We start from the raw sequence: 15,774 nt of genomic DNA on the forward strand, positions 1-15,774 counted from the left end.
CTTGGTTAGCATGCTCTGGCCACCACGGGACTGGCTGGATGTGATGGCGACTAGTGGACACACGGACTATGCTAGTGTGGCCCGATACGCGCTGCCGGCCCGCTCGCTAACGACACAGTGCTGTATTTACATGCTGCGCTCCCGAGCCGAGAATAAAACGGCATTCTGTGTGCGACTTCTACGCGGTGAAGGTGATTTATGAGCCCGGTCTGGTGGAGTTCCGGACACGGAGGGAGGGCCGCTACTCCCTGCCGGTCTGAGCCACCCAGCCCGCCAGATGGAGAGGGATGGCCTGCAGAACCGTCAGTGGGGGGTTCGCACCGAGAGCGCGGCGTTATGAAGCAGAACGCGTTCTCTTCTGGAGCCCGTTATGATGCTCGTGATGGATTGGGTTCGGACGGGGCGTTTAGATGCAGTTTACCCATTAATGCAGTCAGCTCTGGGTAAATTGGGAGTTATCTCTCATCAGGAATAAATTATGTGTAGTCTTCTGTGTTTTGACTTTTCTCTATAAACTGGCGTGACTATCGGTCACAGCGACGTATAGAATGCATTACGACCACCTGAGAAGACCTGTGTGTATCTCCCCAGGTGCTTCTTGCATTCTCTGTGCATGCCAGTCGTGTTTACTGCAGCTGTTTGGATTTGAATTCATTGTCGGTGCATATATGGAACATCTGGACTCTTGGTCTCAATCCTTTGATCTCCTGTCCACAAGTGGGACCTTCTTAAAACATGTCTGGTCTGTGTCAGCAGACTAGCGTCTCCACACTGGTATAAAATACAGCCGAGTAAGGATGTGGCCTTGAGCGTCTCGACTGATGACGAGCACGAATCTGAGCTTCGGCTTTCTTCGCTCGCCTACCGTCCAGTGGCGAGCCTGCGAGCGCTTCACCTTTTTTGATGGTGTTCTCGTCTGTGTCTGGACTTTGTTCTGCAGGAGGCTGGTTCTGGGGGCGAGGCGAAAGGACCAGACTCGATGAGTTTCCTTCGAAATGTCCGAGAAGTCAGGGCAGAGCACCAAGGCAAAGGATGGCAAAACGAAGTATGCAACCCTTAGCCTCTTCAATACCTACAAGGGCAAGTGTTTGGAAACCCAGAAAACCGCAGGTAAGCTCGGGGCGTAGCAGGGTGTCATATTTCTATGTCCTGTTATCGTCATTAAACTGGGATGGAACTGAACCTGTGCTGCTGCTAATCTGATTACATGGGCCAGGCACTCTAACCACTGCGCTAACTCCACACCCTTGTTTGAGGTTTTTCGCCAAATTTGTGACATTTGTGAAAACGCTTTATTGCTTTCTTGATGTGCAAAATGTTTTTGTTTTTTTACATCCCAGTGGCTGCCAGACATGGGCTCCAGAGTTTGGGGAAGGTTGCTTCCAGCAGGCGTATGCCCCCTCCGGCCAACTTGCCCAGCCTGAAGGCCGAAAACAAGGGGAACGACCCCAACGTTAACATCGTCCCCAAAGACGGAAGCGGCTGGGCATCGCGAAGCGAGACTGGGGAGGAGAGGTAATCAATAACGGGTGAACCTGCGTGCTGGATGAAAGGACATTTAAAGGAGGAATCCGTCATCCAGATTTTTGTCCTGTTTTTTTTTGCGCCGCAGGCAGCAGGAGACGCCCCCACCCCAGAACAAACCCGCAGTCCTCCAACCGCAAGAGCCTGCCATCGGGGGCAGCCGATCCTGGGCCAACAGCAAGCAGCCGGATGGTAAGCGGACGCCGCGTGGTTCTCGTGCAATGCAGATCGGTTTTATGCCCCCCCCCCCCCCCGCAGCGCTTTGCCTTTTCAGTCTGCAAGGAATGCAGACCATGAGCTCCAACAAATATTCTGTTTGCGTTCTGCAGGAGTTCCTCGTGTGAGCAGCCAATTCCATCAAGAGTTTCCCAGCTTGCAGGCGGCGGGTGAAGTGGAAAAGGAGGACAGTCCAGAGGAAGAGCCTTATGGACCAGGTCCAAGTCTCCGACCTCAAAGTACGGTCACGCCCATGTGCTGAAATGTTCTGGTGCATGTGCTGATTTCTCTGTGCTCTCAATCTTCACAAGTCGTGTCTTTTCTTTGTGTAGATCAAGGCCGACAAATATCTTCCCTTTTTGTTTTTTTACGTTAGATGTTGGCAGTTGGCGTGACGGCGGAGGCAGGAATTTGATCACTGCACCCGGCCCCCCTGAGATGGACAGTAGGGCTCCAGAGGATGGTACCGTGGGCCCTGCAACAGCCACGCCCCCAGCAGAAGCTGCTGAGCCTGGACGAAACCCAGTCGCCGACGGTCAGAGGGAGAAGAGTGATGGTAGGGAGAGGTTACCTCCCTCTGGCCCCCCTCAGCCTAAACTCAATGGTGGGCAGCAGCCTCCCGCTGGTGTGCCGACGCACTTTGACCCTGCTGTTAGGAGCATGATGCCATCCTACGTGAGTCCCAGTTGGTCGTCCTGTACAGACAACATTAGCATATCGGTTTACCGCTCTGGTGGAGCTCTTTTTGAGCCTGTATAACTGTTTGTTGTTTTCCCCAGATGTTCCACACCTATCCTCAAATGCCCTTTGGTCCAGGACAAGGGAACGTCAGATACCCGGTACCTCAAGATGCTGCAAAGTGAGTTCACATGTTGATGCCCAAGCCAGAGATACCTGGATTGAAACAAAGTAAAAGATGCAATGCAATAAAACATCTGTACAGAAGCAATCAATAATCGATGTATTCTGACGTGGATGAAGTGTTCTTCAAACATTTTAAAGGAACATGTAGCTTATTGCACTTTTTACTTATAGTCCAGTGCCCTTCATCATCCCGGCCACATGGTGTCACTGGTGCCCCGTCTTTGACTCTGCTCTGAGTGCTTCAAGATGACTGATTTGTCCAAATGAATTGTAGATTGACACGCTGGCTTAGAATGTATTTCTGTGAATAGAGCATAAGTGGGTCTGTTCTGCTTCAGCAATACTTCCGGTCTGAAATCTTCGTCAGCTTTTTTTTCTTATTATTCCTCGTTGGGTATTAAGGGCTCCTCGTTCAATACGAACTCAACAGCCTCCGCCTCAGGCCTGGCTCCAGGACCCAGACAGGCCCTCTATTGTCAGTGCGACGGAGCTCAAGGAGCTGGACAACCTGGACACTGATGCTGATGAGGGCTGGGCAGGTGAGTGGCCTGTACAGCTGGAATGGCAGCCTGTGAGCGTCGGTGTAGAACGCTGAACTGTTGCATTTCATTTCATTTCATTTTGGCACTCGTGTCTTTCTAATCGTGCGCCTTCTGTTATCCAGGAGCTCAGATGGAGGTGGACTACACAGAGAAGCTGAACTTCAGCGACGATGAGGAGAACCAAAATACAAAAGACAAGAGAGAAAGCTGGTTGGTTTTAACGAACCCTTTCCTCCAGAGATCGGGTGGACCTTTCAGTATTTAGTTGATGCAGCCAATTTTTACCAGTTGATTGAAATTTGAAGATTTCACAGCAATTTGAGGTTAATATCTTGCTCAAGGGTACATTGGCATGTAGACTGGGGAGGACTGGAACTCGAACCACCGACCTTCCAATAGTCACCCTGACTGGCCTTTACTTTACGAAGTCTGTCGTATATTTATAGCCTGTTTTCCTTTCTATTTCTTTTTAGAGACAACTTTTTGAAATTCACTTTTTTCAGATTCTGAAATTAAGTGCGTAGCCTTCAAAGTGATTATTTCTTGAAACCGCATTACGATGCAATAAATGTACTATTTCTAATAATTCCAAACATGAACTTCGCTCGCTCGTAAAGGGTTTCCTGTCCCAAACGCATTTGTTTGCGGGCTGCTCATGTGGTATTTTAAGGACGTCTCTCAGAAAGGATACAGGGAACGTGAATGAATGTCCTCGTGGGCATGCCTTGAAACGTGGCCGGTAGTTATGTGAAATGTGATTTTGAAGAAAACGCGCTAAAACGTTTCAGTAGATTTTGGCATGTTTAGCGCCGACATGACATCTTAGTGTTGCACAGACTCAAAGAGGAGCCACGCAGTTAATGGACCTCTTGTAAAAATGTAAATCGTTATGACTGGTTGCTGCATAGCTCAGGCGAGCTAACCTGCTTCGGTGATCTGTAGGTAAAATGATTTTTCACCGGCGTTGTTTTCAGGGAGTGGATGAGTAAAATGGAGCGTGCGAGATCTCGGCCATCAGACGGTCAAGAGGGCTGGAAGGAGGTATCTGAGGACCGTGGAGGCGGTAAAACGTCATGGGCGGACTCTGTGGATCCCAGAGCGCCATCACCTGGTAGTACGGGACAGTACAATAAACCTGCTCATCCGCAGGACTACCAGGTAACGCACGCCGTCCCGATACGTGTGCTTATTTTAGCAGCCGGACAGCCAGTCTGTACTAATGTCCGTGTTCTCCAGGGTGGAAGCCGTTCTGCTGGCGCCGGCGCTCTACGTGGCAGCAAACCACAGGCGGCGGCGGCGGCAGAGGAGGACTCGGAGGCCTGGAGGCAGAAGCGCAAGAAGCCAGCAGAAGTTTCTGAAGCTGTAGAGCGAGCTCGGCGGAGGAGAGAAGAGGAGGAACGGCGGATGGAAGAACAGCGGCTTGCTGCGTGTGCCGAGAAATTGAAGCGTCTCAATGAGAAGCACCGGCAAGCAACCGAAGGCAAACCTTCCCCTCCCCAGAGCACTGAGGCTGGGGTCGCCCACAACGAAGCACCTGCGTCAGCACCTGCAGCCAGTCCTGGACCTCCAATCCCAGTGTCGCAGCCTCCAGTAACTGAAACTCCTCTTCCTGAGAGGTCAGATCCAGATGTGGAGAGCATGGAGCAAGAACGGGAGAGAGTGGAGCCAAGAGTAGAGGAGGAGGAGGAGGGAGAGGAGGGAGAGGACTTGCCTTGTCAGCCCGAGCCCCGAGTCCAGACACCTGTTCCCATAGTATCAGAGCCTCAGACTGAAGGAGAAGATTCTGTGGTTGAAGTCGGCCCCCACATGGAAGAGAACTTGGCTGACAAGACGACGGCGCCGGTCCGAGACTATTTCAGCATGGAGGACGGCAGAGGTGAGCGATCGCAGACCTTTTTATTTCAGGTTGCACATCTGGCAAATGTCTTGTCTGGAGCGTATTGATATTAACATTATTCTACAAATTACAATAATCTCTGTCGTGGAATGATCATTAAGGTCGGTCATCTTGTCTGTAGCACATATTGACAATGATGAACACTACTTTGGGCTCCCTGGAGGAACTGATGCTTTTACTGTGCCGCTGCCTGGAGGGGATGTGACGCGTCTTGTTTAGTGGTAGCCGACTCTGAGGATCGAGTACTATGAACGACTGTTGGTTTTGTTTCTCTGCAGCGATCGAGCCTCAGCTATCTTTGCCTCAGATTGACAGCGGTGAGGAAGTCTCTGTGGTACCGCCACAGCCTGAGGGAGGAGAAGCAGCAGCAGCAGCCGCCGCCGCCGCTGCTATGCGTCCCTCTCTGTCCTCAGGCTATTCCAAACAGTTTCAAAAGTCTTTGCCGCCTCGTTTCCTCCGGCAGCAGGTAAATCCCTGGTAAAAAGCTAATGGCTTGTTAAATCACGTGTATATTTCAGGCAAAGGTTTGTTTTCAAACGTGGCATAGAACAATCTGGGTGCTTTTCAAGAGATGGGACCTGAATCTCTACCGTTTACAAAGTTGGAAAAACAGGTTTTCTTTGTTCTACTTTCTTTCTCGCTATTGTTCGATGATCCTATTAGGAGCAAATGAAGCAGCAACAATGGCAACAGCAACAGAGCGGCGGCTCCGTGTCCCCATCGGGTAATAGTGGGGGTCCAGCCAGCCAGCAGCAACACCGTTCCATGTACCAGCCCATCGGCCCCCATCACCAGCACATAGCCTCCATGGGGTTCGACCCCCGCTGGCTCATGATGCAGTCCTACATGGACCCTCGCATGATGTCAGGACGTCCCCCCATGGACATGCCAACCAGCATTCACCCTGGTAGGCACACTGTCCGTTATATTGAGGAATAAACGAGTGCCTTTTTGTTTGCGCTTTACACGGCGACTCGTGTTTCAGGTTGCTCTGCTTTGTCCTTTCCAGGGAGGATGCCCCCCAAGCAGATTGTGCGCAGGGACCCCGGTGACAACTCCAGTTCGAGCTCAGACTCATTTGACCAGTTGAGCCGACCAATTCGTGATCATGGCCTGCCCTCAGATTCACGGGTGGTGTGGGGATCAGACCCGTACTCCCAGTCGGAGCCGTTACCGGCTGTAACTCCTCCTAAAGGGAGAGATGATAACAAAGAGACGAGGTAAAAAAAAAAAAAAAACCTGAATGAAAACGTTTATTTTGAGCTTACTTTACACACTAACAATTGTTTCTTTACAGGATGGACTCTGGTTTGGATCTGGACAGGGGTCTCACAGCCCTGTATCCCCAGGAACACGGCGCATTGGACTCTCATAAAAGCAACTTCTTCCAGGACCCTACAGACCCTCTGTCGGCCTTTGCCCAGGGCCCGGAGGACGCACCGGGACCTGGAGACAGGACTCCAGTTGGCCCAACCTTTGATTCGGAGGAGGCGGGGCTACCCAGCGGGGAAGAGGTCGAAGCTCTCGGACAAGCGATGCTGCAGAGAACTATTTCCCAGGGTTCCAGCCACTCCCTCAAGCTGGATGAGCCCACGTTTGATGGAATAACCGTGGGAGCAAAATCAATAGAGTTGCAAGACGCGGAACGATCTGATGATAAGCTCCAGAATGAACTCTACTCCCAAACTGCAGTGATGAGCAATAGGACTCCACCACCTGTTGATGGATTACACAAACCGGAGAAGCTGCCTCTGCCGGTCCCAAACAAGCAGAAAGCGGAGTTGCGTTGGGGTGGGAGGTCAGGGGCCGGACGCAGGGAAGGGCTGGGGGGAGAGAGACCCGTTCGCAGGTCTGGGCCGATAAAGAAGCCTGTCCTGCGGGACATGAAGGAAGAGAGGGAGCAAAGGGAAGAGAGAGAAAAGCGCCATGAGAGAGGAGAACGAGCAGACCGACCTAAAAAGGATCAGCTGTCCAAAGCTCCATCGGCTGCGGCTGCTGTGTCGGAGGGCCCGAGACCTCCGGGTGAGGCGAAGAGAGACGCCGTTCAGGCAGAGGAAACGCAGACCGGCCACCAACGAGCCAGGGAGTCCCAGCCTTCACCTGGGGCGCACACCTCGTCTTCTCAGGAGGAGAAAACGGACAAACCGCCCAGCAACGACAAACATCCAGAACCAAAACTGCCCCCCAGAAAAGAGTCCAGTCTTCCCCCACGTGCCTACCGGCGAGAGGAGAGAGAGAGGGATCGTGATGGGGAGAGGGAGAGAGAGAGAGAAATGGACAAGGACAGAGACCGAGAGTGGCCCACTGACTCAAATTTCAAAGGCCGTGGTCGAGGAGAGTATTACTCTCGAGGTCGGAGTTACAGAGGGACTTACCGAGGCAGGGGGGGCCGTGGTCGGAGCAGAGCCGAGTACGCTTACCGAGAGCCCCGGTCACGCTCTGATTTGCCCTCTGCTGGAGGCGCTGCCGCCTTCCGCAACAGGGAGGAAAGTGAGACGCGGAGCGAGAGTTCAGACTTCGAGGTCATACCGAAACGAAGACGGCGCCGCGGCTCAGACACAGATTCTGAGAGCGAAGGGGGTAGGGAGTCTGCCAGCGATACCGGGCCTTCAGACCGCGAGCCGAGTACCAAACCCAGTCGCCCGCTGCGACGAGAGTTCCCCGGTGAACCCCGGCCTGGGCCCCACAAACCAGGATTTGGGCCCGCTTACATGGGAGGAGAAAAGGTCGGACCCAGAGGGGATGATGAAAGCAGGCCCAAGCCCGGATTTCTTCCCAAAGGAGAACCCTCTCGGCGAGGAAGAGGCGGACTGTACAGTAGACGAGGTGGAGCGAGGGAGCGCGGGGGCCCTCGCTCGGCCCCTCTTAGACGGCCAGCAGCCAGAGACTCCCAGTGGCCCTCTAAACCCATGGAGACATTCAGGCCAGAGGACACGGAGTCCACATCAAGGTATGACCACCCTGATCGACGGCCTCCGAAGTACGATGGCAGGAGATTTGGGGATGGAGTTCCTCAGGGTAGTAGAGAGAGGCCCCGTCGCTCCAGGCCGGCGCGGCCCCCCAGGCAAGACAAACCGCCACGCTTCAGGCGTTTGAAAGAACGAGAGGCTGCAGTCTTGGCGAGTGGGGACACGGTCCTGAGTCCCCCTGTCCCCCTTCTCTCACTGCCTACTGCTGCTGCCCCCGCCTCGAGCTCGGCCCCAGTCTCCCTCTCGCCAACCGCGTCTCGGGCTCCAGGAACACCTGTAGCTGCGCCTGCGGACGTCGCAGCCGCTGCGCCTTCACCGGACTTGTCTTCTCCTGCAGAAGCTCCTCCACCGGAGACGAGCAGTCCCACAATCGCTGCAATTGGCACCAAATCCCCGGATTTGTCCAATCAGAACTCTTCAGATCAAGCCAACGAGGAATGGGAGACCGCCTCCGAGAGCAGTGACTTCAACGAGAGACGAGAGCGAGGAGAAAGAAGAGGAGCGCTGGAGGCCGCTAATGAACCGGCAACGCCCTCTGTCCCTGTATCGTCTCTCCAGGGCTCTTTGACCCCAAATAAAAGCCCACCCGATGGGGCAGTTGCTGCGAAACGGGACGGCGCTGCCGCAGCCAAGAGGAGCTTCTCGAGTCAGAGGCCCGCCGAGAGACAGAATCGTAGAGGCAACAGCGGAGCCAAACCAGGCAGGAGCTACGCAGGCGGCAAGGGCGAGAGGAGGGGAGGGGCCAGAGCCGGACGTAAAGGGTGCGTTGAAATGATCAGTGAACGCATATCCATCGCTTTATACATTTAACAGGTTTAACTTTCCCTCCGTCTCTGATTAAACAGCCATCCGGCACAACTGAATTCTGAGGCGACGGCGCCAGCAGCCGGATCAGCAGCAGCCCAAAGGTCGGCCAAAGAGCCGTCTGCCCGCCGCAAAGACGAGGTCAAACAAGCGGCCAAGAAGCCAAAGGAGAACGCCCTTTCCCAGTTTGATCTCAACAATTACGCCAGTACGTCGGGGCATTTGATGCGCGTTGGCTCCGCCTGCTTCTTGTCTATAAAGTGAACGTAACGCTCTGGATCCCTTTGGTCCCCCCTCGCCTTAGGTGTTGTGATTATTGATGACCACCCAGAAGTCACCACCACCGAGGACCCACAGTCTAGCGCCAACGACGACGGCTTTACGGAGGTGGTCTCCCGGAAGCAACAGAAACGCCTGCAGGATGAGGAGAAGAGGAAAAAGGAGGAGCAGACGACTCAGGTAAGAAGAGAGGCTGAAGGCGTGTGATGGCTGAATGTCGTCCCGACCCACGGGACGATGCATAGATTATTTGGAAGGTGAGGGAGACCTCTTTGATGCTGTGTACTGCACAAATGCCTACTTCCGAATAAATAAATAATATTCTACAGAACTGGGGTAAAAAAGGTTCTGGCGAGAAGGGCAGAGGAGGAGGGAAGCTGCCACCCCGATTCGCTAAAAAGCAGTCCTCCCAGCAGCAGCAGCAACAGGCCCCGCAGCCCCCGGTAGCCGTCGCACCGCAGGCCCCACAGCAGCCCCCCGCTTCTGCTCCTCAGCAACCTCATCTTGCCCCAGCCCAGCCGACTGCATCTCCTCAGACTCTGGAAGGGCCGGCGGCGCCTCTGCCCTCCGTCCCCCCTGCCACGGTGGACTTCACCTCCAAGAGCCTTCCCCCGCCACCGCCGCAGACGCACAGCAGTCTGGGCACGGAGCTGTGGGAGAACAAGGCGGCGGGCGCCACTGTCCTCCCGGAAGTCAAAAAGCGTGAGTGCTTGTTTCACTTCCGTTAAAATACTTGTCAGACCAAGAAATTTTAGCACTTGTCAAATATATAGTGCAGTAATTTGTGTATTTATATAATATATCTAACGTGTATATTCCAGTTGGTCCAATCAGCCCTCCCCAGCCACCTTCTGTGAGTGCCTGGAACAAACCTCTGACCTCCTTGACTGGCACTGTCCCCTCAGAGGTTTGTGAAATAGAACCACATTGTCTTTATGACCCTTTTGCCTCGAGTACACTGTAAAAAACCTTCTTTTTTTTTTTTTGTTTCTGTTTCAGGGTGTGAAGCCTGGACCAGACGCCAGTGTTGACCTAGCAATCGACAGTATTCAGTTTGGAGCACCGTCGTCTGCTGGCAGCACTGATAGTGACGGCGTTCCGGCGTTGCTAGAAACTGTCTCTGAAAATAAACTACCTGCTCCGAAAGAACAGAGACAGAAACAGCCTCGAGCTGGACCAATCAAAACGCAGAAGGTGTTTGTGCCGCGCAATAGAAACGTGCGTTTCAAACATTAATGCTGTGAAACTTCAATGGAGATGTTTGCTCTGCGCAGCTTCCTGAGATGGAACCGGTGGAACCCAAGGAGTACAAACCGGGTCCCATCGGTAAAGAACGCTACCTGAAAAATCGCAAGGCCAAAGACGTCCGTGGAGGAGAAGGAGAGGGCTTGGAGGGAGGAGTTCCTGGAGGAGGTGCCAGCCGAGCCACAGACTCCAGTCCTCCCACTATCGATGCCGCAGTCCCAGAACTGGGTGGAGACATTGAGGGGATGATCACCGTCCCCTCATTGGAATACAACAACTCAAAGGTATTACTGCATCGCTTGACGAGTTTTAATTATTGAATATCTGAGTGTAGAAAATGTATTTATCTTTTTAAAATTGTGCTGCATCTAACTGATAATGAGCAAATATTCAATTTATGTCCCCCCCCCCCTAGGAGTCGGTGACAGACTACACCGCCCCCTCCTCCTCGTTGGCTGACAGCGTTCCAACCGGAGTAAACAAGATGGAAGAGAGTTTGGTGGCAAATGCAAGTACCCATTCAGAGAAGCCCCCCCCTTTAGGAGTTGGTGTGACTAAAGCGCTGTTTTTCTATCCCTCCCTTTCAGGTGGCACTACCGCATTCTTTGCCCCTCCCACGGCGAGAGACCCTGCAGCAGAGCTCCAGCCTCAGCACCGTCTCTCCTGCTACTGTTGACTTGACACTAAAGGTGCAGAGACGTCGCTCATCCTGGTTAAAACGATCGTCTCGAATAAACACTTTCCTTTATCGTCAGCGAAACATTAACGGGAACGCTTGATTTCTTTCCCCCCCCAGATGGAATCGGCTCGTAAAGCATGGGAGAACTCCCCGAGTCTGGAGAAGAACGCTCCAGTCACTTCATCTTCCTCCCCGATCACCCCCTGTGCATCCTCGTACTCCTTCTCCCCAGCCTCGATGCCACAGATCCCTGTGGCCTCTGTTACCCCCAGCACCCCCCTGTCGGGTAACAGCACTCCCAGCTAACTTTACCTAAATACCTCCAACAGTAATATTTGTATGTCGGTAGCAGCAACATATTTCTAACCTGCTTTTTTTTTTTTTTTATCTTCACAGGTTCTGCTACTTACACGACCTCATCCCTCAGCACCAAGACCACAACCGCCTCAGACCCCCCTAACATCTGTAAAGTGAAGCCTCAGCAGCTGCAGGGTGGGGGTCTGTCCTCCTCCAGCTGCGGTAGCAGCAGCAGCTTCGCCCAGTTGGGCTGCGTGCCCCCCCTTCTGCCCCAGCAGCAGCAGACCCCACAGGTGTACGTCTCCCAGTCTGCAGCAGGTGGGAGGAACACGACTCGCTTTTTACAGCTGCAGTTATTCGCTCTGAAAAGCTGTTGGAGGTTACTTGTATTTAATCTCTTTTTACATCCAGGCTCTGCAGCTCAGATTCCAGCCTTCTACATGGACACCAGCCACCTCTTCGGTGCCCCCCACCCACGCTTGGCCCCTCCCTCCCTGGCTCAGCAGCAAGGCTTCCAACCCGGCCTCTCTCAGGTAGGATTTTCTAGCTGCAGGAATGTTGTAGAACGATTTAGAGGCGACGCCACCTTTAAGTGATTCCCGTCTTTTAGCCGCCGCCGCCGGTGCAGCAGATTCCCATCCCGATCTACGCTCCACTCCAAGGTCAGCCGCAGCACCAGCATACCCAGCATGCTCAGCTCGGGCTCGGCGCCGGCCCTTCGGTCTCCCAGCCTCAGGACCTGTTCAGTTCTTCTCTGCAGCCTTACAGGTAATCCGCCCCCCACGCACGCATTCACCTTTCTGATCCAAACATGGCTATAAATATATTACTGTATCGACTGCGAGGCCATTTGAGCCGTGTTCTGATCCGTCCTCCGTCAGGTCTCAGCAGGCGTTCATGCAGAGCAGCCTGTCGCAGCCCTCCATGATGCTTTCGGGTCCATCCCTGCACAGTTATCCTGGCGTTCAGGGGCCCGAGCTGGGCAAGCCTCAATCTAATCTGGCTTACCAGCAGCCCTCGTCCACCCAGCACATTCCCATCCTCTTTGAGCCGCAGCTCAACCAGCCCTCTGGCATGGGGGGCTCCCAGCTCATTGACACACACCTTCTGCAGGTAACCGCTCCGCTGCCAAAGAGCATTTCACGCTTTCTCCCCCTGGTGAATGTGTGAATCTATCCTGACATATTTTTGTTTCTGGTTCAGGCTCGGCAGGGCATCGGTCAACATTCAAACATGTATTCCGGGCAGGTGCAACAACATGGACAGAGTAGCTACTATAGCAACACTCAGTCCCCAAGCTCTGCAATGCAACAGGTAGCTTTGCACAACCTGTCGATGGAGACAAACCTTTTATATATGTGTGTGTGTATGTATATATATTTGTTTTTTTTTAACCAGTTTGTCCAGACTAAACTGTTTTCTAAGCTGATAACGGGGAGATGTATCACCGTTCTGCTCCAGTTTAGAGCGCTCATATGAAGGCATTCGTGTCCCTGAGCACAAATTCCTGGTAATATTTGTGTGTCTATCTCTCCCCAGGTAACGGTTTCCCTCCCCAGTTCTCAGCTGTCCCTGCCAAACTTTGGCTCAGGTGGGGGCCAACCTCTCCTGGCACTGCCCCCCACTCCTCCTCAAGTCCAACCTCCCAACATCAACCGGCAGCCGCCAGTCTCCCAGCCATATAGAGGCATCCTGGGCCCCAACCACAGCATGATGCAGCCTCCCACCAGCAAGGTACTGCGCACCACGGCAGGCTCGGTTCTGACGCACGCTGGACTACACAGGTTTTGGGTTCTGGAATGCTACTTGTCCCCTGTGGTCTTCCTAGATGGACATGGAGCTGAAGCTCTTCGGCAGCATGATGGACATGAAGCCGGGAACCCATCAGAGTGCGAGGAGCACGCCGCCTACATCCAACCCCTACAGGTACCAATTTCACGTAAACGCATTTAAAAGTGCTTTTCATTGAAGACGTGCATTCATTGTGTAACTTTGTTAAAACGACAGTTTGTGCTTTTCTTCGCTCTGCCCTCAGGGCCAGCTCCACCTCTCCCAGTAGCCAGTCCAGTAAGCTGAACAGCATGCTGTACCAGAAGCAGTTCCAGCCCAGCGCCGCCGGCATGAGAATGGCGCCGCATTTTCCCGGCCAGTTCAATCCACAGGTAGAATAATGAGCACAGACCTTGGTTACTTGTGTAACCCGAATACAATTCGAGAGAACTCGTGCTTCGGTGGCGTTTGTCGTGCACTGACTGGACTCTCTTCTCTGTTGCAGATGCTGTCTCAGCCAAACATCGTGTCTCCCTTGGTTCGACCTCCTCATGCTAATTCGTTCGCTGGGGGTCTGCAGCGCTCTGCCATGGGCCCTCCGATGTCTCCGATGGGTGGTGGACTCATGCCTCATCCCCGGCCTCAGCACTCGCAGCACATCCAGCACCCTCCCAGAGGACCTCCTGGTCCCTCCCTCGCACCCAGGGGCACGCAAGCTGAGCAGGACCTTAAGGTCTGGTTCCGTGTTTGATCTGCATGTTCTCTGTATCTGTTTTTATGAACTGGCACGTCAGATCGCCTTTCACAGAAACACCGTTTTGATTTAATTGTTTTGCACATCACTGTAGGCAAAGCAGCGAGCCGAGGTGCTCCAGTCCACCCATAAATTCTTCTCGGAGCAGCAGCAGCAGCAACTGAAGGCCCCGCAAGTCAGCAAAGTGTCTCTGATCGATCAAGGAGGAAACTCCCCGCACGAATCTCTGGCCCCAAACCACCAGGCAGGCGGCGACCGCCCAGATTCAGACCGAAGCCCCATCTCCTCGGCCAAGCCCATACGGACCGGCCCCATTAAACCACAGGCAATCAAACCAGAAGAGGGCAAGTAAAAGGAGCGGCCGACCCGATTCGGCTGTCGACATGCGTGGATGGACAGGACGGAGCGAGAATCCAGCCTCGTTCACTCAGTCTCCACCCCACATCCACACTGGGGGGACGGGGGCGGGGGGGACGTGTGCTCGTTGAGTAGGCGCCGTCCCTGCATACACCTGATCGTCTTCTTTCCGCCCCCGTTTTGTCCCAGGTGGTCGAGTTGGATTCTTCAGTCGTGTTTTGATGCCGATAAAGGCGCCGCACAAATTGCTAAATAGAAATCTACTAGAGATTCGGAGGGTAGAAGTTAAATGAGATTTGCTGCTGAGTTTGTCGTTTTTATAGCCGCTCATTTCTGTTCCCAGGTAGGATCACACGCCTACTCTCGGAGAAACCTCTTTTTGTTAAATAAATGCATTTGAATCACTTTTGTTATAGTCGAAACAATCTTTTAAAGAGAATCATTTCACAAAGCACACTTTCTGTTGCCCAATCTTCCATCATAACTAATCCAAACATTAGTGACGCGACATCGCACCTCGTAACGGGCAAGGCCTGGTTCAATGGTTTCATTCATTATTTATGCAGACATGAAACCAGATGTTTGGTGGTTGTTTTGTTTTTTACCAGAATGGAAATGTGAAAATTGCAGCAGTTCTATGAATTGAATGATTTTGATTAGTCTGCCTGTGAGCCTTCGCTCCTGCCTTCTGCTCTCATCTCCTTGCCTGAGAATTATTGACGTGTGTGTTTGTGGTATAAAGGAGGGGGGGGGGGGGGGCTTGTGGGCGCTCCTGCATATTTAACCAAAGGTTAAAGCAGAGATGTTGTCTTTTAGAATTGCTTCTGCTGTGGCAGCAGTTCTGAGTGGACTTGGGGAACTACGCGGCTGACGTATGATCACTTCCAGCTGTTCCAGTTGAGGCGCTATTGTCACACATATACACACTTCACTGTAAAACACCCAGCGCTGCTGCTATTGACTGATTTCAGTGCCCCCTCGCTAGAGTATAGCGGGACAGGCCTATTTAGAAGACGATGAAACCCCACGAGTGTGTCTTGTTCTTGGTCCTTCGCATTAAGAGGGTCGACGTACACAGAATGAGGAAGACGAGTTGAGAAGCCTCAAACTCTGAAGCATTTGAGCAGAAGGACATTTATTGTTTTGTCTTTTTTTTGACGAGAGCGGTCAGTGCTGTCCTCTCTCTGCCTCTCCTCTGCTGGCTGCCCCCCCCCCACACACACACACACACACACAAAGCTTTCATCTTGCGGTTGTGGTGATGAGGGGTCCATCAGATATGTACAGTAGTAAGCACCCTGAGGTGGGGAGGGTGTCCTCGCATCAACCACGGCCAGGGAAAGAGTCCTTGCTTTGGAGGACGAGGGAGGGAGGATATTTTCCTCTTTTTTTTTTTCATTTGTTGAACTTGTACAGGGGTTTCATCGCTGTATTAAAATATGTACGTCTTATTTACATTCTCTCGGTTTGGTTACAGAAACTAATAAAAATAATATACTGTTGAGATGCGTCTTGGTGGTGCCTTTTGTTTTGTGTGACACCGGATTACTCCTGACCACCAGGGGTCGCTACAACAC

General features: G+C 52.9%; 1 protein-coding gene across 1 annotated transcript; it reads left to right on the forward strand.

Moving 5' to 3' along the window:
* The first annotated feature begins 995 nt into the window (after positions 1-995).
* Positions 996-15,692, forward strand: prrc2c (proline-rich coiled-coil 2C). Its single transcript, XM_068743049.1, has 33 exons — positions 996-1,110; positions 1,341-1,515; positions 1,613-1,716; positions 1,854-1,979; positions 2,117-2,415; positions 2,520-2,599; positions 3,007-3,143; positions 3,269-3,356; positions 4,121-4,304; positions 4,383-5,022; positions 5,322-5,509; positions 5,707-5,950; positions 6,053-6,263; positions 6,341-8,773; positions 8,858-9,024; positions 9,121-9,275; positions 9,425-9,797; positions 9,917-10,002; positions 10,095-10,289; positions 10,370-10,624; positions 10,756-10,848; positions 10,928-11,029; positions 11,137-11,305; positions 11,416-11,634; positions 11,728-11,849; positions 11,927-12,084; positions 12,198-12,429; positions 12,520-12,630; positions 12,856-13,050; positions 13,145-13,242; positions 13,352-13,478; positions 13,592-13,819; positions 13,935-15,692. The coding sequence occupies exons 1-33, from the start codon at positions 996-998 to the stop codon at positions 14,190-14,192; spliced, it is 8,367 nt and encodes a 2,788-aa protein (XP_068599150.1). The 3' UTR covers positions 14,193-15,692.
* Positions 15,693-15,774: the final 82 nt, after the last annotated feature.

The sequence above is a fragment of the Brachionichthys hirsutus genome, chromosome 9, assembly GCF_040956055.1.
Source record: "Brachionichthys hirsutus isolate HB-005 chromosome 9, CSIRO-AGI_Bhir_v1, whole genome shotgun sequence".
Lineage (NCBI taxonomy): Eukaryota > Metazoa > Chordata > Actinopteri > Lophiiformes > Brachionichthyidae > Brachionichthys > Brachionichthys hirsutus.